Genomic DNA, 26,146 nt, shown 5'->3' on the forward strand with positions numbered 1-26,146 from the left:
CTTCCTATAGCCAGGAAGCAGGGATTCACGTTTCTGCATAATATTTGGACCCTTTTCAGAGCTAACAGGAGAACAAATTACTCCTAATAAAAAACAGCTGGAATGTTTTATGAAGTCATTAATTTGGATTCAGAATAGCCATTCCACAACAGGCTTCTATGAGCTGTCTGTTCATATGATTAGCAGCCTTTAGCTCCTTTTCCCATATTGGAACAATAAGAATCGGCTTGAGATCCTTTCCTACAGCTTCCTTGTTGAGGAGCCCAAATTAGGTTTTTTCTCTTCCTGTCCTGCCTAATTCCCAAATGCCTGCTGGCCCTAATAAAAATCTTTAATTTCCTTTCGTGTTAAAAGTACAGTATGGAGAGAGGACTATCATTCAAAGTGATTTGCTTATTCTCAGTTTTTTAAAAGCCTCCAAGAGTAATTGCTGTCATATGAAATGCAGAACCAGGATTTTTTAGCCATTGCTTGTGCAAGCCATAATAAGAGAGTGTCCCAAACTCACTTATCCAAAATCAGTCTAATCAGATTATGGTTTAGTGTTGTCTTAACCAGACTAATAGGCTATCTAATTAAAAAGCTGCTAATTATTGTTTTGTATTCCAAGAGAAGATACAGAGTGGTTGTAGATGACAATGCTGGTGACATGGTTTTCACCCAGGTGTATATTAATGCATTGTTGTTTTATATTGCTTGTAAAGATAACTGAATATGCTATCCTATAAAAAATGATCAAACAATAACATCCTGCCTATAGAAGACGTATTACAAAATGTCAACAAATAAGGAGTGGTTCATATATTAATTCAGGTTGTATGTTACAGAGGTAAATGCATACAGACTGGAAATGGAAGGAATTACAGTCAAGGGTAAAGGATGTCCCAAGCCAATCAAAACCTGGGTACAGTGTGGTATTTCTATGAAAATTCTGAATTCCCTGAAAAAGTAAGTAAGCAAAATGGAAAGAGCTTATATATTTTACGATTATGAAGAAATGTGGAGAGATTTGCAGTGTACAGCAAAAAGAATTTTTATTTATTTTATTTATTTATTAAATTTTTCAACTGCCCATCTCCCCCCAGTGGGGGAACTCTGGGCGATTCACAACAAACATTAAAAACATAAAATATATAAATGCATAAAACCTTAATTAAAAACATTACTAAAAAGAAGAAGGAGAGACCAAGAGGATGAAAAATCTGAGGCTGAAGGTAGAAGGCCTCTACGGGGCTAGCCATCCCCATGCTTGAGGTATTCCCACCCCACCCCAGGCCAGGTGGCAGAACCAGGTCTTCAAAGCCTTACGGAAGGCCAGGAATGTGGGGGCTAATCACACCTCCGAGGGCAGGGGCTACCACAGAGAAGGCCCGCCTTCTGGACACCGCCAGTCGAAGTTCTTTCACTGAGGGGGTCCGAAGCATGCCCTCTCTGTGTGATCAGGTGGGATGGGTTGAAGTCATAGGGGAGAGGCGGTCCCTTAGATAACCTGGTCCCATGCCATGTAGGGCTTTAAAGGTGATAGCCAACACCTTGAATTGGACCCGGAAGCAAACTGGCACCCAATGCAGCTTGCGGAGCAGAGGCATTACATGGGCCCTCCTTGGGGCTCCAATAGTAGCCTGCGCGGCTGCATTCTGGACCAGCTGTAGCTTCCGGATACTCTTCAAGGGTAGCCCCATGTGGAGCGCATTGCAGTAGTCTGTCTGGGAGATAACGAGGGCGTGAGTGACTGTTCGAAGGGCATCCCGATCCAGGAAAGGGCGTAACTGATGCACAACCTGAAGTTGTGCAAAGGCCCTCCTTGCCACGGCTGCCACATGCTCTTCAAGCAGGAGCCGTGAGTCTAGGAGGACCCCCAGATTACGCACTGGGTCTGTCTGGGGCAGTGCCACCCCATCCAGCACCAAAGATGACAAAATCCCAGATACAGAGGAGCCATTAACCCACAGCCACTCCATCTTACCAGGGTTCAGCCGAAGCCTGTTGTTCCCCATCCAGACCCTTACAGCCTCCAGGCACAGCGAAAGGGTGGCCACGGCATCACTTACTTCACCAGGAATGGAGATGTATAGCTGCGTATCATCAGCATACTGATACCTCACCCCATGATGACGGATGATCTCGCCCAGCGGTTTCATGTAGATGTTGAAAAGGAGCGGAGAGAGAACTGAACCCTGTGGCACTCCACAAAGGAGGGGCCGAGGATGGGATCTCTCGCTCCCTATCACCACCGATTGGGATCGGCCCCAGAGAAAGGAGGCGAACCAGCACAAGACCGTGCCGCCCACTCCCTGAGCCGTCCCAACAGGATACTGTGGTCAACGGTATCAAAAGCCGCTGAGAGATCAAGGAGAGCAAGGATGGTCGCACTTCCACCATCCCGCTCCCGCCAGAGGTCATCCATAAGTGCGACCAATGCCGTTTCCGTTTCATATCCGGGCCTGAAACTTGACTGGAAGGGATCCAGATAATCCGTTTCCTTCAGAACCCTTTGGAGCTGTGATGCCACCACTTTCTCAACCACCTTCCCCAAAAAGGGGAGGTGGGAGACTGGACGAAAATTGTCCAGCACAGTAGGATCCAGGAAGGGTTTCTTGAGGAGGGTGTGCACCAATGCCTCCTTAAAAGCAGCTGGAAACACTCCCTCCTGCAAGGATGTAGTAACCATCGCCTGGATCCAACCACATGTCACCTCCCGAGCTGCTTTCACCAGTCAGGAGGGGCATGGATCAAGATGGCAAGTGGTGGCCTTCACAGTCCCCAGGATCCTGTCCACTTCCTCAGGAGCAACAGGATCAAACCGTTCCCAGATAACTTGGTAAGAAGAGTCCCTCGGTGTCTCCCCAGACCTTGCCCCACGCTCGGAGTCTAACTTGGAACGAATCCAAGCGACTTTGTCCTGCAGATGCTCTGAAAATTCCTCTGCACGGCCCTGCAAATGAACCCCCACATCCCCCTTACCAAGGAGGGACCCAGTGATCCTAAACAGGGCCACCGGGCGGCATTCTGCAGGTGCGATAAGGGCAGAGAAGTAGAGGCACTTCACCGCTCTTATTGCCACAAGGTAGGCCTTGATAGCGGCTCTAACCTGTGTTCAGTCGGATTCGGTCTTTGTTTTCCTCCAGTGGCGCTCTAGATGTCTCTTAACCCTCTTCAGCACCCTCAACTCCTCCATGAACCACGGGGGGTATCGGGGCCGATGTGACAAGAGAGGTCGCATAGGCGCGATCCTGTCCAAGGCCCCAGCCACTTCCCTGTTCCAGGTAGCAGCCAAGGCCTCCGCTGGACCGTGCAGCAGATCCGTGGGAATATCCCCCAGCTCCTTCTGAAACTCTGATAGGTCCATCAGACGCCGGGGGCGGACCAATCACATGGGTCCAGACTCCCTGCAGAGGGGGGTGGTATAGGAGAAACTCAGGGTCACCAGGACGTGATCTGACTATGACAACGGGGAAAGCTGTAGATCTCCCCTCAGATCACTTTGCCATTGCTCCGACAAGAAAACCAAATCTGGCATGTGGCCACTGTCTCGGGTTGGGTCCTGCTCAATTTGAGACAGGCCCATGGCTGCCATGGTAGCCATGAACTCCTGGGCCGCCTCCAAGGACAGCCCCAGGGACGGTAGGTTGAAGTCCCCCAGAACCATAAGCCTGGGGAACTCCACCACCAGCCCCGAGATGGCCTCCAGCAGCTCAGGCAGGGAGGCTGCCACGCAGCAGGGAGGCTGGTACAATAGCAGAACTCCCAACTGTTCACGGGCACCCAACCTGAAAAACAGTGTCTCACAGCCAGAAACTTGTGGAGCAATGTTCCCGAAGGCCACTAGAGATTCCCGGATCATAACAGCCACCCCTCCTCCCTGCCCTGGCCTCTCGGCTGGTGCCACACCGAGAACCCAGCTGGGCACATTTCCGAGAGGGGCACCCCCTGCTCGGGCCCCAGCCAGGTCTCAGAAATGCATGCCAGGTCTGCCCCCTCCTCTGTGATCAAGTCACGTATGAGGGGGGCCTTGTTGTTAACTGACCTGGCATTAAGCAGCAGCAGCCAAAAATGGGGAATGCAGCCCTCCATATATTGCTAAACTGTAATTTGTAAACTGTAAACAGCTGTTAGCTCCAGCCAAGTATTTTATAAGGCAGTTTCTGGTACACAAATCCATATGCCAGAAATCAGGAACTTGTGAACCTTCAGATGTTGCTGAAGTATAATCCTCAGGATCTCCAAGCCTTGGCTGCAGTTACCATGAATTACAGCTTGGCAACATCTAAAGGTATCAGGGTATGTAATAGTTCCCAATATTTATTACTTGTTCACTAATCTACAGATGTACTTTCTAAAATATGATGTGTGACATTAAAACTGAAAATCAGTACTTTTGTAGCAACATATATGATGTTGAAGTTATTCTTGTCCATAAGGTACCTTTTTATTTCCTTTCTAAGACATGGCTATGAAAGGCCCACCCCTATCCAAGCCCAAGCTATACCTGCAATTATGAGTGGACGTGATTTAATCGGCATTGCTAAAACAGGAAGTGGAAAGACTATTGCATTTCTGCTGCCCATGTTCAGACACATCATGGATCAGAGATCATTAGAAGAAGGAGAAGGTCCAATTGGTATGGATGTTGTTGTTGTTAATCCAATCACTCTTGCAAAGAAACAGAGTTATGTAAAGAACAAGATTCAGAAATGTTTATGCACTCCTAAAATGCTCCAAAAGAAAACAAAATATAATCATAAAACAGCTTTTGAAACAATACAGAGCACAAATTAACTAAAAATAAAAACAGATTTAACTTCACACTGGAAAAAACTTCATCCTGAAAAAAAATCAGTGGTGTTCTCGCTTTAGTGGAAAGTGAGTTCTGTAAAGTATAACAAAAGATGGTCTTTTCTCTTGTCACTACATAATGCATGAGTCTGAAGAGAATCTCTTCAGCTGATCTGAAGACATGAATAGATTGGAATAGAGAAAAATATTATTTCAGATACTTCAGATAACTATCACAGTGAATTGTGCCCTAAAACATAAGTAGTTGGCATACCTCACTAAAATTGTTTTAATGTAATCTCATCTGGATTTTCTTCTTACTGATTTAGTAGCCATATTCTGTATACTCAACTGTTTGGATCATCTTCAAGGCAGCTCCATGTTCAGTGCATTATATTAATCTAATTTGAAATCCAGCACTGAACTCCAAGAATGGAATGATAGTGATATTTATTTTGATATTGTGATTATTCAGTGTGCAAATTAATTTTCAATGGCTCAAAGTTGAATTGGAAATGAAGTATGAGAGAACTATTGCAAGCTTATTTCTGAGAAAATAAAAGAATATATAAGAACTACTGGAACAAAGACATATATGAATTTGTTCAAATGATACATTCATCTATTTTATATTGAAGCTCATGTGTGATAGGAACATTTTTCTTGAAATGAGCTTTCTCAAGTTTACCTTTTTAAAGTACTGCTAAACTATATAAAAATACTATTTATCTGTAAAATACTACATTACTGGTAGTAAATTACTTCTAAGAGAAGCATATCATATAAATCAGATTTCTTTTCTTGTAGGAAGAATCTTTATCATCCTAGGCAACATTGAGTTAGAAATCAGTTTTATTGAAATTGTTGGTGTGTACATGATGAGGACTTTTTGATTAAAACTTTTATTTTTTTTCCAGCTGTCATTATGACACCTACTCGAGAACTAGCTTTACAGATAACAAAGGAGTGTAAGAAATTCTCAAAGACCCTTGGGGTTAGAGTCGTGTGTGTATATGGAGGAACAGGAATAAGTGAACAGGTGTGTTATGAAACTTACCTCATGTTCCTAGGATCTAGGATTGCCAGAACGTTGGATTCAGTCTCCAAAAAGTGCTTTGGAGCATGCAGTATGAATGTAGCACCTATCTGCAATGCTTTAAGCAGCCATACCTTTTCCAGGAATGTGCAGAAAGGCAGTCAGATGAACCTAGGAAAAGAAGGTGATGAAGACACGCTAAAGCAACTTTTGGAGATTGAATCTGAAATACTGCAGAGCTGTTAATAGAATCATGAATTGTATTGCCGCTGATGTGATAAAGAATTCTTTCCTTTTTAGCAATCATGTTTGGCAGTTTCTTCATAACTTAACTATTAAGTTTTGTGTACTTGAAAGTACTGGATTAGATACAAGAAGTAACTCAACTCATGCAGTGAATTTTGCTGATTGCCCTGTTGCATCTACCATACTTAGTCAAGCTGTTTCTGATGGTTAAGAGACATAGGAAGGTACAGATAGATAGATAGTCTTTATTATCAGAAAAAACATTTCATTTTTTTCTCTAGAAGCAAAGATTTTATTTTATTTGTGCAGTGTTTTGGATCTGATTCCAAAAAGATGCTTTAGTATTGTAAATATTACAAATATTATGCTTCTCTGCACTCTTTAACTGATTCTGGGAACAGACCCTGCTGCTTTGCAGACAGGTGCTATGTTTGCATTGCAAAGCACTATTTTCAAACTGAATCTAAAAGTCTGCACAGTTTTACTTTGTACATTCACAAGAGCTGGAAAGCATATACAGTTTTTTTTATTAAACTTTCCATAGAGAAGGAATATCCACTCATGTACTTCTTTACATTAAAGAGTATAGTGGGTTTGAATTAGTCAATTGTCCGATAGATGCTATAAAACCTGAAGTGAAGTTTTGTCAATCTAAGGTTCACATTCCCTAGTGACTGATTTTCTGGTAACAGAATAATATTGTAGACAGGTCTACATATCCGCAACAATTGCATTTTAAAAGTAATCCCATTGAATCAATGGGATGGCAGTGTGTAGAAAGTAGAAAATTCATTCTTTCCTCTCTAGCTGCTTTTACCCATTTTTTTCACAGGCAATTCATTTTTTCTGAATTGTCTGTTTAGGAAGAGGGTAGAATGAGGGAAGATGGACAGGCATTACCTAAGATGTAGGCTTAGGTAGAGGGGCCCTGTGGATGTGCTATAGCTGTATATTTCTCTGACATGTTGTATCATTTAATAATTGAGAACAGAGGGAATCATATCTTAAACCATACATCAGTAATACAGATAGTTTAAGTGTTACTTGTTATAAATGTTACACATTAAAATAGTTTCTTCTACTTATTTTATAATCAGATTGCTGAACTGAAAAGGGGTGCGGAAATAATAGTTTGCACACCTGGCCGTATGATTGATATGTTAGCAGCTAATAATGGTAAGAAAATACTTTTTCTTCATTAAGAAATTATGAAAAGTTGTTCCCCCCTACCCCTCAGTAATGAAATTCATAGATCTGTTGAAGCTGTGATATCTAATATAGAATGCAGTCTTAAAAATGACTCTCTTCAGCACCTTTCATTATAGGTTTCAAAAGTATTTGATGAATGGAGACCCTTGAAGCATTTCTTAAAATAAATATATTCATTTTCATATACCTCAACTTCAGAACTGACTTTCTAAAGAGAACTGTTAGATGTGTATCATTTATGCTGAAATCACATTCCCTGTCTAATGTTTGTTCACATTGATTGTTCACTTTTTGTCCAGAAAGAAGTTTACATCTCTAAATTGGGGTACATAACATATAACACTTTGAGTAAAAAAAGGATTTTTTCCTCAAAATCTTTTGATAATGCATAAACTAAACTGAGATATTGCAGCTTTAAAGTACATTTTACTGCAACATTACATACTTATTGTATAATATTTGATTGTTTGTTTATATATTTTACTGTAAAAACTCTTACTAAACTGTTGACATTTGACTTCTGTGGAAAAAGTTTCTTCAAGAGTTATAGAACTGGGCTTCCAAAGACTAAGCCATCAAAGGTAGGTGCAGCAATCCTGTTCCAAAATAATGTATACTTGTAAGAGTCAAATAAAGAAGTGTTGCAAAGTTCTTACTTTGGTTATTAGGAATAACGTGCTACATAATGTGTTTAGAGGTGAAGAAAGAAAAATATGGATCTTATGTTTACTTTGAATTAGCTACTTTTAAACCACATTAAAATAGCATTTCCTCCTTCAGATTTTTAAAAAGAACTATCCACTTGCTTGAAGATGCTGCAGTCAGGTCTAACTCAATCCAGCTTCCAACCGATAAGCATCAGTAGCTGAGGTGAAATTCAGACCTCCTGTATATATTTACTAAGAGAACTGGAAGTGACATGGTTTGGGGATCTCTGCAGATTTTTTAAAAGTGGTTTTATTGTGTTTACTACATTCATTTTGGTATCATTTTAGTGAAGAAATGTGGATAACAGTTTGTATAAATAAAGTAATAGAAAGCAGGCTGTTGTGGATTGTAACTTCTTTTTTGTGTTAGTGAGAAATGTCTGTGCTTTCTTGGGCTAGAGTATATTCTTGAAGTTCCTATAAGGTGCCAGCTCTCTTCATATGCATTGGTAGTTGAGAAGGATTTTCTGTACTCTCTCTAGTTCCATTAAGTATTAGAGCAATAGAAACCAACAGTAGAGGCACCAGAGAAGTCTCTTAATTCTAAGGGTTCATGGCTTCTCAGGTCAAATCCTGAAACTGCTTTCGACTATTAAAAAAAAATCATGGAATTCCAAAAGAAAAGCATACAGATATGTAAAATATGTCTGTATGTTCTCTCTTTCTTCTCGCCATATAAACCAACAGAGAAAATAGAAGGTACAGTAACTAGTGATGGAAAATCAGTGATGTATGCACAGTATATGCATGAAATTACCTTCTGTTTGCTCATTGTGTTTTTTGGATACAAGATCTAGTGTAGAATTGCTGATTCTCAAACACACTTTTAATTAAGTGAAGTTTAAGTACACTTTGTATCAGCACTTTTGAAAATCTCTAGTTTAAATTTTTTAAAAAATCTTTTAGGTTTAAATCATCACACAAGGCAAAGATACCCTTTGCATAGGTCTGTTTGTCACAATGAGTGGGATAGCTGTTCTTGAGTTCATTAATTGTAAGCTATATCTGTAGATGAGGAAAAAAAATGTGCTGTTCTGTTTATATTAGTAAGATGGTATTTTCTTTGAATAGATTTGTGAACCAGTATGAGACTTTCTGCTTAGGAAATTGGAGATAAAGCTCTCCATGACTTCAGTGTGGTTAAATTTTCAGTCATAAATATTTCCAATAATGACATTAAGGTTTTTGTAAGGTTTCTTCAGTTATCACTTGAATTTTGCTTTCCACACATGCGCTGTAATCTCTAATATGTTTTTTTCTAGGTGGCGCTCACAGATAATGGCTGATGTGGCTCGTTGCTTCACCTTAGTCTTAGTTTTATGATGTGTTTTGGTGAGGGCTGTTTTCTGAATTTTGCAGGTTCTTCTGACCCTGTACTGGTATACAAGAGAAGAAATTGACAAAATAATGGGCCTTGTGCATCAGTACACAATTGCCAAAATGTTTGCCACCATAAGAGATAAGGCATTTAGTGAATTGTTTTTCTAAAATAAATAAATATTTAAATCGTTGTTTAGATTCTAGTCAGAATGTGTACCATTTTATTTACATGTGTTATGAAGAAAAATAGCTTTTTGATTTATTCTTGTTTCCTTTTGTTTTTTTTTCTCTCCTTTCTGTAGGTCGGGTAACAAATCTTCGGAGAGTGACATACGTTGTCCTTGATGAAGCAGATAGAATGTTTGACATGGGCTTTGAACCTCAGGTAAACAGAGGGATGACTGGTTATCAGATTTCCTGACTAAAGCTGAAATAGTATGTTTCATGTTCTGCTCTATGATGGCACTGCTGTTGATTAGCAGAAAGTTATTTTTGTCTAGTAAATGTTTAATCTGTGATATGGGTACCAAAATGGCAGAGCACTGAAGAATCCAAAGTACTGCCTAATAACCTACTTCTTACTATATTGCTGCCTATTATCCAATTCATTAAATTAGGCACAAAGTTATACAAAGCCAGTAAAAAGAATGGAGTTTTGAATATCTTAGTAGTAGATAAATTGCCTGCCACTGGTCTAGACACTGAACATTGTAGAAGAACTTCACTCCTCCAGAAAATAAGAGGTAGCTGATTTGGAAAACCCACCTGTTAACCCACCTTTTTGTTCATAATAGGTTATGCGCATTGTAGACAATGTGAGACCTGATCGTCAGACTGTGATGTTTTCTGCTACTTTCCCTAGAGCCATGGAGGCTTTAGCTCGCCGTATTCTAAGCAAACCAATCGAGGTCCAAGTTGGTGGCAGGAGTGTTGTCTGTTCAGATGTTGAACAGAGAGTGGTAAGTTGTAGAAGTATATCCTTTGTATTCCATGTCTTAATGATAGTCTTCATAGGATAGCATTAGAACTAAGTTACATATCCAAGATAGCTTCACCTGTAAATATTTTGCAGACATTGACCTCTGAAATGTATTAATTATATAAAGTAGAGAGTAATTCATATGTTTATTTGTGTGTCTCTGAGGCAGCTGATCAAAGGACTACAGTGATAAAATTTCTTTTCCTGTGGTCCAGAATGATTCTGCTTGTATACAATTTTTATTCAAAAGTTCATCCAATAATCGGCTGTGCTAAGAAGTTCATACAGTTGTCAGAGGAATCCATTTGCTACTATGAAGGAATATATTCAGATTGGACTGGTACTTTTCTATCACAAAGTACCAGTTTCAAAGTAGACTGTGGCATTATTAAAGAAAAAGTTGAATCCAAGGCTGGTTCTCTAAATATCATCTATAGCAATTATTTATCAGCTTAAAGTTAGAAGCCAGACTTCATATATTATGTTATTTGTTCTGGAATACAGTTTAAAGCTTGCTTTTTTCACCAGTGGCTCATTGTGCTGCATAATAAACTGCTTTAGCAATTAGAGATAATTTCAGAAATTATTTCAAATATGCCATGGATGGGATTGGCAAGCCAAAATAAAGATTCAGCAGTTCCATGGGCTAATACATTTGCCCAGGGTGTTGGGTGGGGGTTGGTTGAATAATCAAATTATTGTAAGTGTGAGTTATTTATATGGCCTTGTTTTAATATATTCTGTAGTTATAGTTTTAATTTGGGTTATAGTTAATGTAGATATTATTGTACAATTTTGACATATTGTGAGCTGCCCAGAGTTCCATGAGTGACGTGGGCAGCCATATATAGGTGAAACTCGAAAAATTAGAATATCGTGCAAATGTTCATTTATGTCAGTATGGCTACTCAAAAGGTGAAACCAATATATGAGATAGACGCATTACATGCAAAGCGAGATATGTCAAGCCTTACTTTGGTACAATTGTGATGATTATGGCGTACAGCTTATGAAAACCCCAAATTCACAATCTCAGAAAATTAGAATATTACATGACATCAATAACACAAGGATTGGAAATAGAACAACATCGGACCTCTGCAAAGTATAAGCATGCATATGTACTCAGTACTTGGTTTGGGCCCCTTTTGCAGCAATGACTGCCTCAATGCGGCGTGGCATGGATGCTATCAGCCTGTGGCACTGCTGAGGTGTTATGGAAGACTAGGATGCTTCAATAGTGGCCTCCAGCTCCTCTGCATTGTTCGGTCTCATGTCCCTCATCTTTCTCTTGGCAATGCCCCATAGATTCTCTATGGGGTTCAGGTCAGGGAAGTTTGCTGGCCAATCAAGCACAGTAATCCCATGGTCACTGAACCAGGTTTTGGTACTTTTGGCAGTGTGGGCAGGTGCCAAGTCCGGCTGGAAAATGAAGTCAGCATCCCCATAAAGCTCGTCTGCGGAAGGAAGCATGAAGTGCTCCAAAATCTCCTGGTAGACGGCTGCGTTGACCCTGGACTTAATGAAGCACAGTGGGCCAACACCAGCAGATGACATGGCTCCCCAAATCAACACAGACTGTGGAAACTTCACACTGGACTTCAAGCATCGTGCATTATGTGCCTCTCCATTCTTCCTCCAGACTCTGGTTCCCAAATGAGATGCAAAAGTTGCTCTCATCAGAAAAGAGGACTTTGGACCACTGGGCAACAGACCAGTTCTTTTTATCTGTAGCCCAGGTAAGACACTTCTGATGTTGTTTGTTGTTCAGGAATGGCTTGACAGGAGGAATATGACATTTGAAGCCCATGTCCAGGATCCGTCTGTGTAGGGTGGCTCTTGATGCACTAACTCCAGCCTCAGTCCACTCCTTGTGAAAGTCCCCAACACTTTTGAATGGCCTTTTCCTGACAATCCTCTCCAGGCTGCGGTCATCCCTGCTGCTTGTGCACCTTTTTCTACCACACTTTTCCCTTCCACATAACCTTCTATTGATGTGCTTTGATACAGCACTTTGGGAACATCCAACTTCTTTTGCAATTACCTTTTGGGGCTTTCCCTCCTTATGGAGGGTGTCAATGATGGTTTTCTGCACAACTGTCAGATCAGCAGTCTTTCCCATGCTTGTGATTCCTACTGAACCAGCCTGAGAGACCATTTAAAGGCTCAGGAACCCTTTGCAGGTGTTATGGATTCATTAGCTGATTATAGTGGGATACTTTGAACCTAGAATATTGAACCTTTTCACACTATTCTAATTTTCTGAGATTGTGAATTTGGGGTTTTCATAAGCTGTACGCCATAATCATCACAGTTATACCAAAGTAAGGCTTGACATATCTCGCTTTGCATGTAATGCGTCTATCTCATATATTGGTTTCACCTTTTGAGTTGCCATACTGACATAAATGAACATTTGCATGATATTCTAATTTTTCGAGTTTCACCTGTAAATCATTTAATGAACAAGCTAATCCTTGAATGAGTTGGAACAGGTCTTTGAATCATGGCCATAAAATAATTGTATAGCTTTGTAGTACTTACTTTGTAACTAGGTAGTCTTTTTTTTTTTCAGGACAGGAAAGGTGAAGCAGAATCCTGCCCTATTTGCTAGCTGCAGCTATAGATTATCTAGGAAAATTATAACTCTTTTACTGTAAAATTAAAGTAAGTTTCCACTGGGAATGTATACTACAATGTTTGAATCAGGTTTATTGCTATTATAGACTATGCTGGTGTTTCCTAACCTTTCACCAGAGATATTGCTTCACCAAATATTTTGGTCTTTCAGATTGTCATAGAGGAAGAGAACAAATTTTTGAAATTGCTTGAGCTACTAGGACATTATCAGGAAAAAGGAGCTGTCATTATATTTGTGGATAAACAAGAACATGCTGATGGGTTGCTGAAAGACTTGATGAGAGCCTCTTACCCCTGTCTTTCGCTTCATGGAGGTAGTGGGCATTCCTTGTCTTTTAATTATTTGACAAAATAAAAGAACGTTGAGTCAACATCCTTTGCATGTGTTTTCTTCTGCAGGTATTGATCAATATGACAGAGACAGCATAATCAATGATTTTAAGAGTGGAGTATGCAAACTGCTTGTGGCTACATCAGTAGCAGCCCGAGGTCTTGATGTAAAACATCTTATGCTTGTAATCAACTACAGTTGTCCTAATCATTATGAGGATTATGTGCACAGGGCAGGCAGAACTGGGCGTGCAGGCAATAAAGTATGTAAATATTTTTTTTGCACTGATGACTTAAAGATAAGGTCTGATTAGGATGGGTTATTGCTTTGTTGGAAATGCTTATGGAATGCTATACATGGATTGATTTGCAAATTATTATTACTATAAATCTTTTATGTTAAGAGTAAAGTAATTTAAATCATTGGTTTACATCAGGTTTCCCATTGTGAAATATATACATTTTCTGAGCAACCATTTGCTCTAAAATTATTTTTCTTATAATAAAAATATGCTGATTTCCAACTAAGCAGAACCGTGGTGGACAATCTGAAAACCTCAGGCCATGTGTGATCCTTGGTTTAATGTTCTTCAGACCTTGGCCTAATTTCATTGACTCAGTGATTTGTTCCTTTCATTTTCAACTAAATAGCAATTTTGTGATTTAAGCCAAATTAACAACTGTTGACCATGTGCCTGATAGGCCTGTACTGTAAAATTAGTTCTGATAGTTTGTGTATAGATAAGATATGTGCATGTGCAAAGGTCCTGAGCAAGATCACTTTAAGGATTCAGTTCTGTGAAACCTTGTTTGGAAATGTCCCATTGAACCAAGGGGATCTTAATTCCTGAGTAAGCAACTGTAGGAGGAGAAAATGTATGAAGATTATAATTTTTCCTCATTCCACCTTTAGGCAATTTTCCATAGATAGGAATCACTCTTTCATTTACAGGATACACATTCTGGATCCTGCTCTGTATACTTGCATTGATTTCAGGTTTCTTTTTAAATCAAGTTAAAAAAAAGAAAAATAAGATTAGAAATGTATGAAATCCTAATATTTAAAACTAAAAATACTTAGTTTATCATTTCTGGAATGTTGCCTAATATTTTAGAAACCAATGGCTTGTTTTCATTGATTTGTATCAGCATCAGGAATTTGCCACAATATTAAGACTCAAGCCTTTATGCTATGATTGCCTCTTTTTTCTTACCTTATTTGTATGGTATATATTTAATTCTTTTGAAACATGAATTAAATTCTGCACAGCTTTCACAGCTCTCTTAAAATTGAATTGATCTCATTTTCTGGCTATGTAAAAATATGAAAATATAATTGTTATTAAATTGACCAGTTATCTGTGGCAAAGTGCTCCATAAGACATATGTTGTTGAAGGAAATCAGACTTTGCAAAACTTCAGAAAAAGAAAAATAATTTGAAGTCAATGAACTTTCAGTTACATTAGGTTTATAATTAATACTTTATTACAGGGTTATGCATATACGTTCATAACTGAAGATCAAGCACGGTATGCTGGTGATATAATTAAAGCTTTGGAGTTGTCAGGTACTACAGTTCCTCCTGAGTTAGAAAAACTTTGGAATGACTTCAAAGATCAGCAGAAAGCTGTAAGTAACCCATCTTATAATTGTTGGTTTCAGATTACATACTTCTGATTATGTTTATGTGTGCAGAGAACAGTTCTTAAACAGAACAGTTGGGTGTTTTGGGGGCACAGTTTGTACCTCTTCAAATTAATTGGAGGAACCCTTTTGTAAGCAGAAAGTGTCTTCTGATCATGGATGGGCTGTTCTGTACATTGCGTTGGAATGGATTATGCTAAAACTGTGGGTGGGTGGTTTTTGTTTGTTTGTTTTTAATTTTAGGAAGTTTTCTTCATGTGGGAGCACCCAAAAACGGTAGCTCCACTCATAACTTGAACTGGTCCATTGTACCAATTCATTCTTCCATATGTATAGTTTAGACTTCAGTTTGTAAACCATAAATCATTGTACATCATGAACTACATTTAGTATTACCAGCTGGCTTCTCCTCACTCTTCCCTATGGTCTCTCTATGTTCTCCTGACCTCTTGAGAAGGTTCACTAGTCCTTCAGGACAGATTTGAGGAGTACATGGGAAGAATAATGGAGTGGATGAATTTGTTCAACTAGTATATGCTATTCTTTCAGCAGATGACCACCATTAGATACAGCCCAGTGATGGTTAAATTTTTGAACTTAATTTATCTCTTAAAATTCCAGTTTTAAATGTGCTATCATTTTTTTAGGTTTGGGGTGAATACTGAATTATCACATTTCTATATCTGTTTAATAATTGGTTTTCAGGAGATTAATACTGAAGTATTGATCAGGGTTTTTTTTTAGATATTTCACCCCATGTCCCAATTGCTGGAAGGTTGTTGGGAATGTCACACAGGCACTTGATCCAGACCACACACAACAAGCAGCTATGGTGAACCAATCAAATTCCCATCAACCAATTAATCAATAGCTTCCAGGAAACCTCCAATCACCAACCAACCCCCTGAGTTCATATCTTACACAGTCTAAAAATACTGTAAGGTAACCCTTGCTTCTGAGGAAGATTCTGTAGGATGCAGTGTAAAATATTGGCAGAAAACCTGATCAGTACTTCAGTATTGATCTCCTGAAGCCCAAAGAACCTGACTGCTAAGTGTATATAGCCTACCTGGGCTATCTCTCATCCAAGATATCACATTTCTCCAAAATAGCACATTAAAATATATTACATGGTAAATTTTAAAACCTTTGGCAATAAACTTTTAGAACATTTTTATATATTGGGACTGATTTTTGAATATGCATTTTTAGGAGGGGAAAACAATAAAAAAGAGTAGTGGCTTCTCTGGTAAAGGATTCAAGTTTGATGAAACAGAAGAAGCTTTGGCTAATGAGCGGAAGAAGTTACAGAAAGCTGCACTTGGCTTGCAGGATTCAGATGATGAAGATACAGCAGTTGATGTAAGTATTTAAAATTTCTTTTAATTAGGCATTTCATATATAAAATATGCTGACACTTTTGTTTTCCTGTCATCTGGCTGATTTTATGGAAATTTCTTATATTGGAGTGCATTTGTGAGCCCAATTTCTTTTTAATTTACACTCAAATATTATTCTGGCATTCATCTGTATCTGTCTATCATTTTCACAATTATGAAATACCTAACGTCATAAAAATCAAGCATAATTTTTTTCTACTTTTCTACTTTGGATTTTTTTTTACAGTTTTTATTTTTGATTATTTTTCAGGATAGTGCTTGAAAAAGAAACCAGTCACTTAGATATCTAAATCATTAGCATGCTGCTTCTTATCATTGGTTATGTATTACCTTAAACACAAATTTACTTTGAGTTTTTTTTTTTATTAGATTGATGAGCAGATTGAAAGCATGTTCAATTCAAAGAAAAGAGTGAAGGACATGGCATCATCTGGTGGTACATCTAATGTTCCTGCACCAACAGCAGGAAATGCAGAAAAATTAGAAATTGCTAAGAGATTGGCATTGAGAATCAATGCACAGAAGAATCTTGGAGCCGAGGCACAAGTATTGGTCTCTTTTCAGTTTAAGGTCACCCTCTTCTACAAAATAATTTTTTGTAGTCTTATGTTGAATATTTTATGTTTTGCTAAGTGTATATAGTACAATCTTCACTATCTGGCCCACCCAACAGAAATAAACATTAGAAGGAAAGAGGGATGAAGCACATTTATTTATTTCATTTTTTTTAAATTGCAGTTGAATTAGTAACACAGTTTAATTTGAATTCAGAATTGAGACCATTATAAATTATAATAATGTAAATTATAAATTCCTCCTAACTGTGTACATGATACAAGATGTTATCAGACATAATTCAAAATATTTTGAATAACTTCTATGTGGCAAAAGTATTTGTTATAATAGCAAAATACTATCTGAGTATTTGGGATGGTAGCAGTATAGAAGCTAGAGTACATTAGGCCTAGATAGTATTTAAGGAACCTGCACATGGGAGGTCCAGATAACTGAAATTTTACTCTGTATATATTGGCAATATTTGAAGTGCTATTGATGTGATTGTTGATGCAGAAATTCAAAATATGGTTGTGTCAGTAACAGAAGAAATGTATCTAGATATTTTAATATATATTTTAGTGCTTTCCAAAGACATAAAGGTCTAATAAACACAATTTGATTGGCATTTTTTGAAAGGGAAAGTGTTCTGATATAAAAAATGTTATTTCTGCATGAACATTTTTTGTAGATGGTTGTTTGTATGCTTAAGAACAACCATTGATCAATACGTATATAAGGATTTAGATTTGCAATTATATATATTATAAATCAGATACATTTGTTTTGAAAAGTACTTGAAGCTATACTAGGTTTTTTTTTTCTTAATTGGAGGGGTCATTTGCTTTTGAACCAAGCCCATGCTGTGCAAACATGTCCATGATACCTCCAAGATCAGCAGCCCTCTCCCTGCCTATTGCATAATCTATTTGTGGTCTTCTCATAAGTAGCTTTTGGCTTGAACCCACAGGGTTTTTCTTACATTGTGAATTGGTCTGGAAAAGTGCATATATCTGTATTTATATCTGTGCCAAAGTAATTAAGAGCTTGGCACTGATTTTTCTATGTTTTCAACATTAAATGAAAAATGTTATAAGTAGAGATCCTTTTAAAAAGCTAAACTTGATAAGATGGCACAGTTGTACATATTTATGCATGTGTCTCTCACTTTTGCATCACAAATGTAATGGATATAAAAAGGAGGATATGAGAGATCAACTTTCCCCTGTCTTGTCTTGCTCTATGCTGCCCAGTTTCCCTACCTTGTCAGCTAAGGTTGTCAGTTCCCTCTGAAAGCAATCCTGGAAATATGTTCCTGTCCATAAGTGTGTTCATCAAATACTTGCAGATATCAATATACATAAGAATGTATCTGTACACTTTGGCTAGATGTCATACTCCCCTCCCCAAATGATGGGGGTAGGACAAAAAGTTAAGTAATTAAATTCATGGTTACTGTGAAATATCCTGTAAAGTAACAGACCCTATTTATGTAATTAATTGATACCCCAATTAATTAATACATACTTTTACACAAGTAAAAGATAAACATGAAAAAATACAGAAAATGAGATTAAGAAAGAAAAGATAGTGTAGAAAAGAAAAAAGAAAAAAATATTTTAAAAAGCAACTTTTTGACAAATTTAGAAATCATTAATTCATTTCTGTCCATTTTCAGTAAAAAGTCCATAAAGGGTTTCTGATGGTTTGTAAAAGTACTTATTATCTTGTCCCTGATCAAACAAGTCAATTTTATATTCTTTTCGCTTATGCAGTATTCTGGTATTATTAATCCTTAGTTTAGTGTTAAGATGTTGTCGAAGAACCTGGTTTCCTGTCTTTTTCCTGACAAGGTGCACAAGTATATTTCTTAGTACGTTCCTTAACTTTTTATTTCTTGTGTTAATTCTGTACACCTTGTCCATTTGTATTGCAGATTCTTCCAATTTTCTATTCATCTTTTCCATATTTGCAAATCTTTCTTTCATTCTTCCTTCAAATGAAATCAGATCTCTCTTAACAGATTCAATCAATGATACTGCCACTGCCACTATAGTATTCTTTTCCAAATTTTCCCACATCCTTTTTACAGTCTCTGGAATAATCCCTATTTGCTCTGTTCACGGTCCTGTCCTCCCTTCTTTCGTTGCTTTTCTAATATTAGTCATTTCTTTCCTTAAGTTTGTAATCCAAAAAGGTAAAACACCAAAAATAAGAGCCTTTTTTTTCTTACCTTTTTAGACACATCCAGCTCTCCGTGATTCTATAGTCACATGGTCTTTCACAAAGTCCAAAGTAGTTTAAAATAAACAATGTTCCAAATATAACTAGTCATTTTAAATTTTCGTAATTCCTAATAAGCTTTTTGCTTTCTGTTAATTTTAAATCCTTATTATTTCTTTACATTTTACTTTGATCTTTCCCAGGTCAAAGGGACACTCACCGGGTAGTCTAGTTGCTCTGCTGCTTAGAAGATCTCTATAGCTGGCAAAATAATTATATCCTGAATGTGTGCTAGAAAGTGGGGTTTGGGTCAAGCCCAGCATCCTTAAGCCTTGCTCCACCTGATGCTGAGAGCTTGATGTTTCTTCCTCGGCTCCTGGCGCTTTACTGACAGTTTGCCTGCAGATTCCCTAGATGCTTCAGGTTTCCTCATAAGGAGTGGCCGTCTGGACTGCACATGGGCAATCTCTTGGCTTCTCCTTGTCCGGAGAAGCTTTGCTGGTTTGGGCTCGCTGCCTAGTCATCAGTCTTCACCTTGGTGTCATCTCTGCTCATCAAAGATGCAACAGCTTACCATTTTCCCCACCTGGAAGTCCCAGTTAATTGATACATATAGACATGCATACCATTCTTACACAGGCAACTTTCTCATGCGTGTACGCATATGGATGCACTTATACAAACCCATAAGATACACTTATAGAAGTCTAATCTTATGCATGCTTACCTATTGTTGCTTTCAAATGAGTAAGAGAGCCACTGTGGCCTAATGGTTATAATGTGGGACCAGTACTGGGGAGGTTTAGTTTAAGTCCATCCTCAGCCATGGAAGCTGAATAAGTGAATTTCAGCCAAATCTATCTCATAGAGTTACTGTTGTAGGAGAAAAGTGGAAGAGAGTGTGCTCTGTACATGCCATGGGTTCCTGAAGGAAATGCAGGATATAAAGTTTGTGTGTGTGTGTTTAAAAACTTGTCTGTATTTGTGTATGTACACGCACACTGCTGCTATGTTGGAGATTAATCTATTTAGCCCTGTTTTCTATATGTGGCTAGGGTGGAAGTTAAGGAAGAGATCTTTGGAGTCTTGAGCTGTTTTTTTCTTTTTGTTTGTGAAAAGAAAATGGGTGGATAAAAGTCTTTGTGCTAAGCTCTAAGCACAGGGCCCTCTCTCTGCTTCCTTTTTTATTATGGGGTAAGTTGTCATGTAAGTAAATCATATTAAGTTCAATGGATCTTAATTCCTGGTAAGTATACTTAGGATACCATTCAGTTAAGTGCCCTCATTCTTCTCTTGTCCCCTTCCATATACCGTATTTAGCCCAAGGGACTCCAAGAGACCATGCAAATTCAGTCCAGCTATGTTTATTTGCTACAACCTCTAGCAAGAATCTTCCCAGACTAAAACCCCAGTTCCCAAAGTCCTCCAGCCACAACAGTATGAATTCCTCAGGGAGGTGTCAGTCTCATTCTTTTGTTCCTCCCACGCGGTTCGAGTGAGCTAAGAAAATGCTTATCTCCCTAATCTTGGCCTTCACAATTCCATTCCATCACATTATCGGCATATAACACGCACCTTTTCCCTTAAAATTTGGGGCTGAAATCCTAGCTGCATGTTATACGCCGATACTCAAGAGGCAGGGCTGGGAGACTGGAGTCTTCATTTGAGCCAGGGCTGTAACCAGGACAGCTCCGCAGAGCAGGAGGTGAGCAAGCTCAGGCGCTCACGCGAGCGATGGGGAACACCGATTTCCTTCGTTCAAAGAGGTGCTTTTTCTTTCATATTACGTATTTACCTTATAAGTGGTATAAATATTAATAAACAAAAAGTTCAGAGCTCCCTTTATTTTGCTTCCAAGTCATTTATTTTAAATTTAAGGGTTTTTTTACTCAAACTTCCTTCTTACAATTAAGGTGCGTGTTATACGCCTGTGCATGTTATACGCCGATAAATATGGTATATGGTGACTGTCTGCAGTAGTAAGCCTCTTTATGCATGGAAACTACCTAGTGATCAGGGATCCTGATTTTTCAGAGTACTTATTCATGTGGAGAGCTTCCATGGACAGAGGAAGTTCTTCAGTGTAAGACCTTCACAGGCAAAAGGCAAAAAGAGGACAAAGCTAGTGTGCTTCCTTCCATATCCTTTGAAGAAACTACAGGGTCTCCTCTCCATCTTCTCCCTGTTTCAGCCATCTTCTTTCATTATTTGCAGTTCCCACCAATTTGCTCACTTTCATGAGTTTTCCTTTGTTATTCAGATAATACAAGACTCTTCTCTGCTCCTTCCAAAGTCACTGGTAATTATTTGGAGGAAAAGCTTAATCTATCTTTCAGGTCCTAGTCAGGTTGAGTTTGGGCCTTTTGTTGGAGCTGCCTAGTTGACAATGTAAAGCATGCAATGCCTGCAGTGTTCCCCCGGTTGATTCTGTTCACTCCTGCGCACATGTGATGTTTCCTAGATTGTACATTTCTGGTGGCCCTGTCCCTGATTTGTTGTGTGTGTTGTGCTGTGCCTGTTTTTTCTTCCCTGAAAAAAAAATGCTAATTTGAATGCCGTAATTATCTGAAGCCCTCTTTAGATAATTTCTAGAGGGATGGTAATGTTGTCTGTTACAGCAGAAACAACAAAGCCTCCTACGGCACTGTAAAGGCTAACAAATTTATTTTAGTGAAGTAGATATAATTTATGCCAGAATAAATTGGATAGTCTCTAAGGTATAACAAGACCTGTTCTTGTTTATACAACTGGTAATTTATTTATAATAAATCCTTTGTTTTATCTCTGTTTTCCTATGTATTTGGAGGCTGGGAAAGGAGATAATCAGAGCAGAAATAAGAATTGGCAATTGTTGATACAAAAAATTACATGAAAATTTCTGAATTCAGTTTTTTCATTTGAAAATATCTTTGTGGGTATAAGGGAAGGGGAACAGTTGATTTTTCCAATGCCCCCCTCTCCTTACATCTTCCTTCTCTGTACTAGACAGCGTGAGAAATGATGCTCTGGCTGCAGTATGAAGCAGCAATCTGCTTCCTCTTCCCATTCCACCAGCATTGACAGATCGGTGACTCAGGCTTCACACTTTAAAACCACAGTGATCTTTGAATAATTAAGAGGCTGAAACACTGTGAAGGCCTTTATTTTTGCAAGCAAAGTGGTCGTTTTAGCATCTCTGTAGGTAGTATCTATGATCAACTTTGTTTAATTGACAAGCTTTTCATTTCTCATTTGTTCAGTTAGTTTATACATTTTTACCAAAACCTTAATATATTAAATTGCACAGTGCTATGTTTCTGAAATTAGTTGTCGTTTTTTATTTTAAATACCTTATTTCAGGATGTGATGCAGCAAGCTACAAACGCTATCCTGAGGGGTGGCACAATTCAAGCTCCAACAGTTTCTGCAAAAACTATTGCAGAGCAACTAGCTGAGAAGATCAACGCCAAGCTCAATTATGTGCCCATAGAAAAACAAGAAGAGGAGAAACAGGAGGGGGGACAAAATGAATCCTTTAAGAGATATGAGGAAGAACTGGAGATCAATGATTTCCCTCAGGCAAGGATTGCTTTTCTCAATTTCATTTAAATTGCACAGGTTTTTAGTTGCCATAACTCTTCTTATAGTAATGTTTATCTGCTCCCATGTAACTATTTCTTCCTGAGTGCACTTCATGTTAACCTAGAGTATTTGTGACAAAATAGAAGAGGGAAACTTTACCATTGAACCACATAATCTTGGACTTCAGTGGGATGTTTTTTCTGTTGTGTTTCTGTTGCTTGTTTGATGTGTATAATTTGGCTGCAGATTTAATTTTTATAGAATGTTGTTGATTATAATCATATTGTATTTTTAAAGCTTAGTATCAAAATAAAAATACTCTCTACCTTTAATAAATGAAATCCACAAAATCCTGGGGGGGGGCAATTTCATTATTTGAATTGAGAATGAAACTATAAAATAAGTAATCTGATAATAGTGCATAGATGAATTCTGGTACAGAAAGAAATGCTAAACTTTTTAAAGTTAGTTCAAACAGTATTTTCGGAAAGAGAGATAAATTTATTAAATCAAGCTTTCTTGACAGTTTCTGTAAAATGTTATGCAGATGCATTTTTTTCCCAGTGAACAGAACCTAAATATGTAGATACCATTGTGAATATCTGATAACGCTATCATGCAATTTTTGTGAATTCATCTTATTTAGAATTTCACCTGACATTTTCCTATTTTTTATCACTTTCTTTTGCAGACTGCTAGATGGAAAGTAACCTCAAAGGAAGCACTGCACAGAATAAGTGAATATTCTGAAGCTGCCATTACAATCAGAGGAACCTATTTTCCTCCAGGCAAAGAGCCCAAGGAGGGGGAAAGAAAAATTTACTTGGCTATTGAGAGTGAGTATGCCTAATGCCTTATCTTAAGTAGTCTGAGAAGCAAGTTAAGAAATACCATTTATTTTATTAAGATAACAAAAGTCAGGTGAATTTGTTCCTTAGAAAATAATTACTAGTGGGGAATGCTCAGACACATTTCTGGCTGCTTCTATAAAATATAGATAGTCTGATCTTTTTATAGAAGAGTCTGAAGCAGCATCAGATGATGTATGTTGTTGATCTCAGTGGCCTGGAGAAAATGTATAGTATTTTTTTTTATGACTTATATTAACTATGGCACCACACAGTGCTTGGGAAAGTGTTTCAGGTATGGAAAACCTACAACTGAGCACTGTTTTGCATATTTCCTGATTTACATGATGAGTAAGCTGGTGTTGGGAACAGTGTTTGGGCTAAGTGCCATCCCAAGAGCAGAAGGTCCACTGTTAACCAGAACCTCAAAACTGTTTCTGTGAAGAATGGAAAGCAGCAAGTTGAGTGAAATAAACAATAATAGCTTTCTTTTGCAATCATATCTCCAGGCTCTGTTGGTTAATCTGTTGGTGGTTCAGTTTGCTCTTTTAAAGAAAAGTACAGAGTGTGAAGAGATACTAGAGAAACAGAGAAAGTCACAAAGACAGTGGCAGTTTTACATTTCAGCAGAACAAGCCTGCACATTTGACTACAAGAGGCTAATTCTGTTTTGTCAGTTTTGTTTCAGTTCTGCCCAGCTGAGCAAACCAAAGAATAGCAGCAGGGCATTTGGTTTGTTTATTTTTTTCTTCATTCTTGGCACTGGCTACGTTTGCTGCCTGATGAGAAACTAGTACCCTACATAGTGATTAGTATTTTCTCAATTATTCCAGCTAAGGACAGAGAAAGATGACAGGGTTCCTCCTCTTCTCTCCCTGCCCCAAATGTCTATGAATATCAAATTCCAGCCCTGTTGGCCCAACTGCTGAAATAGTGCATAGCACTTTACTCAGCAACTGCCCTTTTCATTTTTCTGTACCAGCCAAGTTGCATTCCACTTATAGAGTCTTAGAAAGCAATACGGATTTTTTCCCAATCCTATTGAAAGATAACAGAATCAGGCCTCTTACATGGGAGGTGGCTAGGGATTCAGCTGTCTATGTAGAAAATTGTTTCTGTCTAGAGTTCACTTTTTTTCTGTCTCCAGTGGTAGCTTAGTAACATATTGTTTTATTTCTAGCTTTGAACACAAAGAGGATATGCAGGTTTACTGTGTCTTGGTGTCATGAAAACCAGTGATAGCTTTTATTTTATCATTGAATAAGATATGTAGATTCTATTCGTTTTTGTCAATTACATTCTGGTTATTTTTCTTCTCTTGTGTAACTTATAAGAGCCAGAACAAATGGAGGAAGGGGATATTTCTTACTTTTTTCTTGCTGCACTCTTGTAAGATTATAAAAAAAATAATGTAGTGCAATGGCTATTTACTGGGAACTACCTGCTCCAGATACATTGTGATTTATATTCAAGTATGAGTCTGATACAGACAGAATAAATAACCACAGCCCGCTGAACTCAGTGGATTTAGGCATACCTTAAGCAGAATAGGATTGGGCTGTAAATACTTCATAGGACTGAGAACCTGAACTTGCTGCAACAGAGCCAATCTTTTTGTGTTCATAAGCCACGCTTAATATTTTTGTGGCCATATAATTTTTATTTTAAAAGTTTTATGGAATTGTTACTTTAATCTGTTTGATTTAGTGCTTTATTTTTATGTTTGTTCTGTTGTAAACTGCCTAGAGTCATTTTGGAACAGGATAGTATAGAAATAGTGTAATAAATAGTGGCTGTTTTGGGGAGAAATTTGGGGGATTTTCACACACGCACACACATACACATACATATATAATTTGTCTATTTTAGAGTATGGACTATAGTTTTCATGTGTCTTACCTTCATGTGTCTTACTTTCAAATGGAACTTAACTCATGTCAATATTTTTCATTATCCTGATTTGATAGAATATCAACATTTAAATGACCATTCAATATACAGTTGCAAGAAAAAGTATGTGAACCTTTTGGAATTTCATGGTGTTCTGCATTAATTTGTCATAAAATGTGATCTGACCATCATCGAAGTCAAGAGTATTGACAAATATAATGTGCCTAAAATAATACAAAAACAATTCTGATCCTTCATGTCTTTATTGAACACATTCATTCAACATTCAAAATGCCAGTGGAAGAAGTAAGTGAACCCTTGGAATCAATAACTGGTTGACACACACACACACACACCCCGGCAGCAATAACCTCAACCAGGCGCTTCCTGTAGCTGTGGATCAGACCTGCACATCGTTCAGGAGGGATTTTAGCCCATTCTTCCTGGCAGAACTGCTGTAGCTCTGTCATATTCTTTGGACATCTCACGTGTATGGCTCTCTTCAAGTCATTCCATAGCATCTCTATTGGGTTTTGGTCTGGGCTCTGACTTGGCCACTCCAAAAGGCAGATTTTGTTTTTCTGAAGCCATTCTGTTGTGGACTTGCTCCGGTGTTTTGGGTCATTGTCCTGTTGCGTCACCCAACTTCTACAGAGTTTCAGCTGACGTACAGACATTCTCACATTATCCTGAAGAATTTTTTGATACACTTGGGAATTCATCTTCCCCTCAATGACTGCAAGCTCTCCAGGCCCTGAGGCAGCAAAGCAGGCCCAAATCA

General features: G+C 38.2%; 1 protein-coding gene across 1 annotated transcript in view; it reads left to right on the top strand.

Moving 5' to 3' along the window:
- DDX46 (DEAD-box helicase 46) overlaps positions 1-26,146 on the top strand; it is a 42,268-nt gene that overhangs the window by 11,254 nt on the left and 4,868 nt on the right. The window contains exons 10-22 of the mRNA XM_088133762.1: positions 828-948; positions 4,446-4,621; positions 5,694-5,815; positions 7,156-7,234; positions 9,597-9,679; positions 10,089-10,253; positions 13,065-13,227; positions 13,313-13,506; positions 14,736-14,873; positions 16,101-16,250; positions 16,658-16,858; positions 22,406-22,624; positions 23,319-23,463. Coding sequence (XP_087989888.1) covers positions 828-948; positions 4,446-4,621; positions 5,694-5,815; positions 7,156-7,234; positions 9,597-9,679; positions 10,089-10,253; positions 13,065-13,227; positions 13,313-13,506; positions 14,736-14,873; positions 16,101-16,250; positions 16,658-16,858; positions 22,406-22,624; positions 23,319-23,463 — 1,956 coding nt within the window. The remainder of the gene's footprint in view (positions 1-827; positions 949-4,445; positions 4,622-5,693; positions 5,816-7,155; positions 7,235-9,596; positions 9,680-10,088; positions 10,254-13,064; positions 13,228-13,312; positions 13,507-14,735; positions 14,874-16,100; positions 16,251-16,657; positions 16,859-22,405; positions 22,625-23,318; positions 23,464-26,146) is intronic.

Source organism: Python bivittatus, unplaced genomic scaffold (assembly GCF_059951505.1).
Source record: "Python bivittatus isolate LINGU-HERP-01145 unplaced genomic scaffold, Pbiv_v1 ctg000080_np1212, whole genome shotgun sequence".
Classification (NCBI taxonomy): domain Eukaryota; kingdom Metazoa; phylum Chordata; class Lepidosauria; order Squamata; family Pythonidae; genus Python; species Python bivittatus.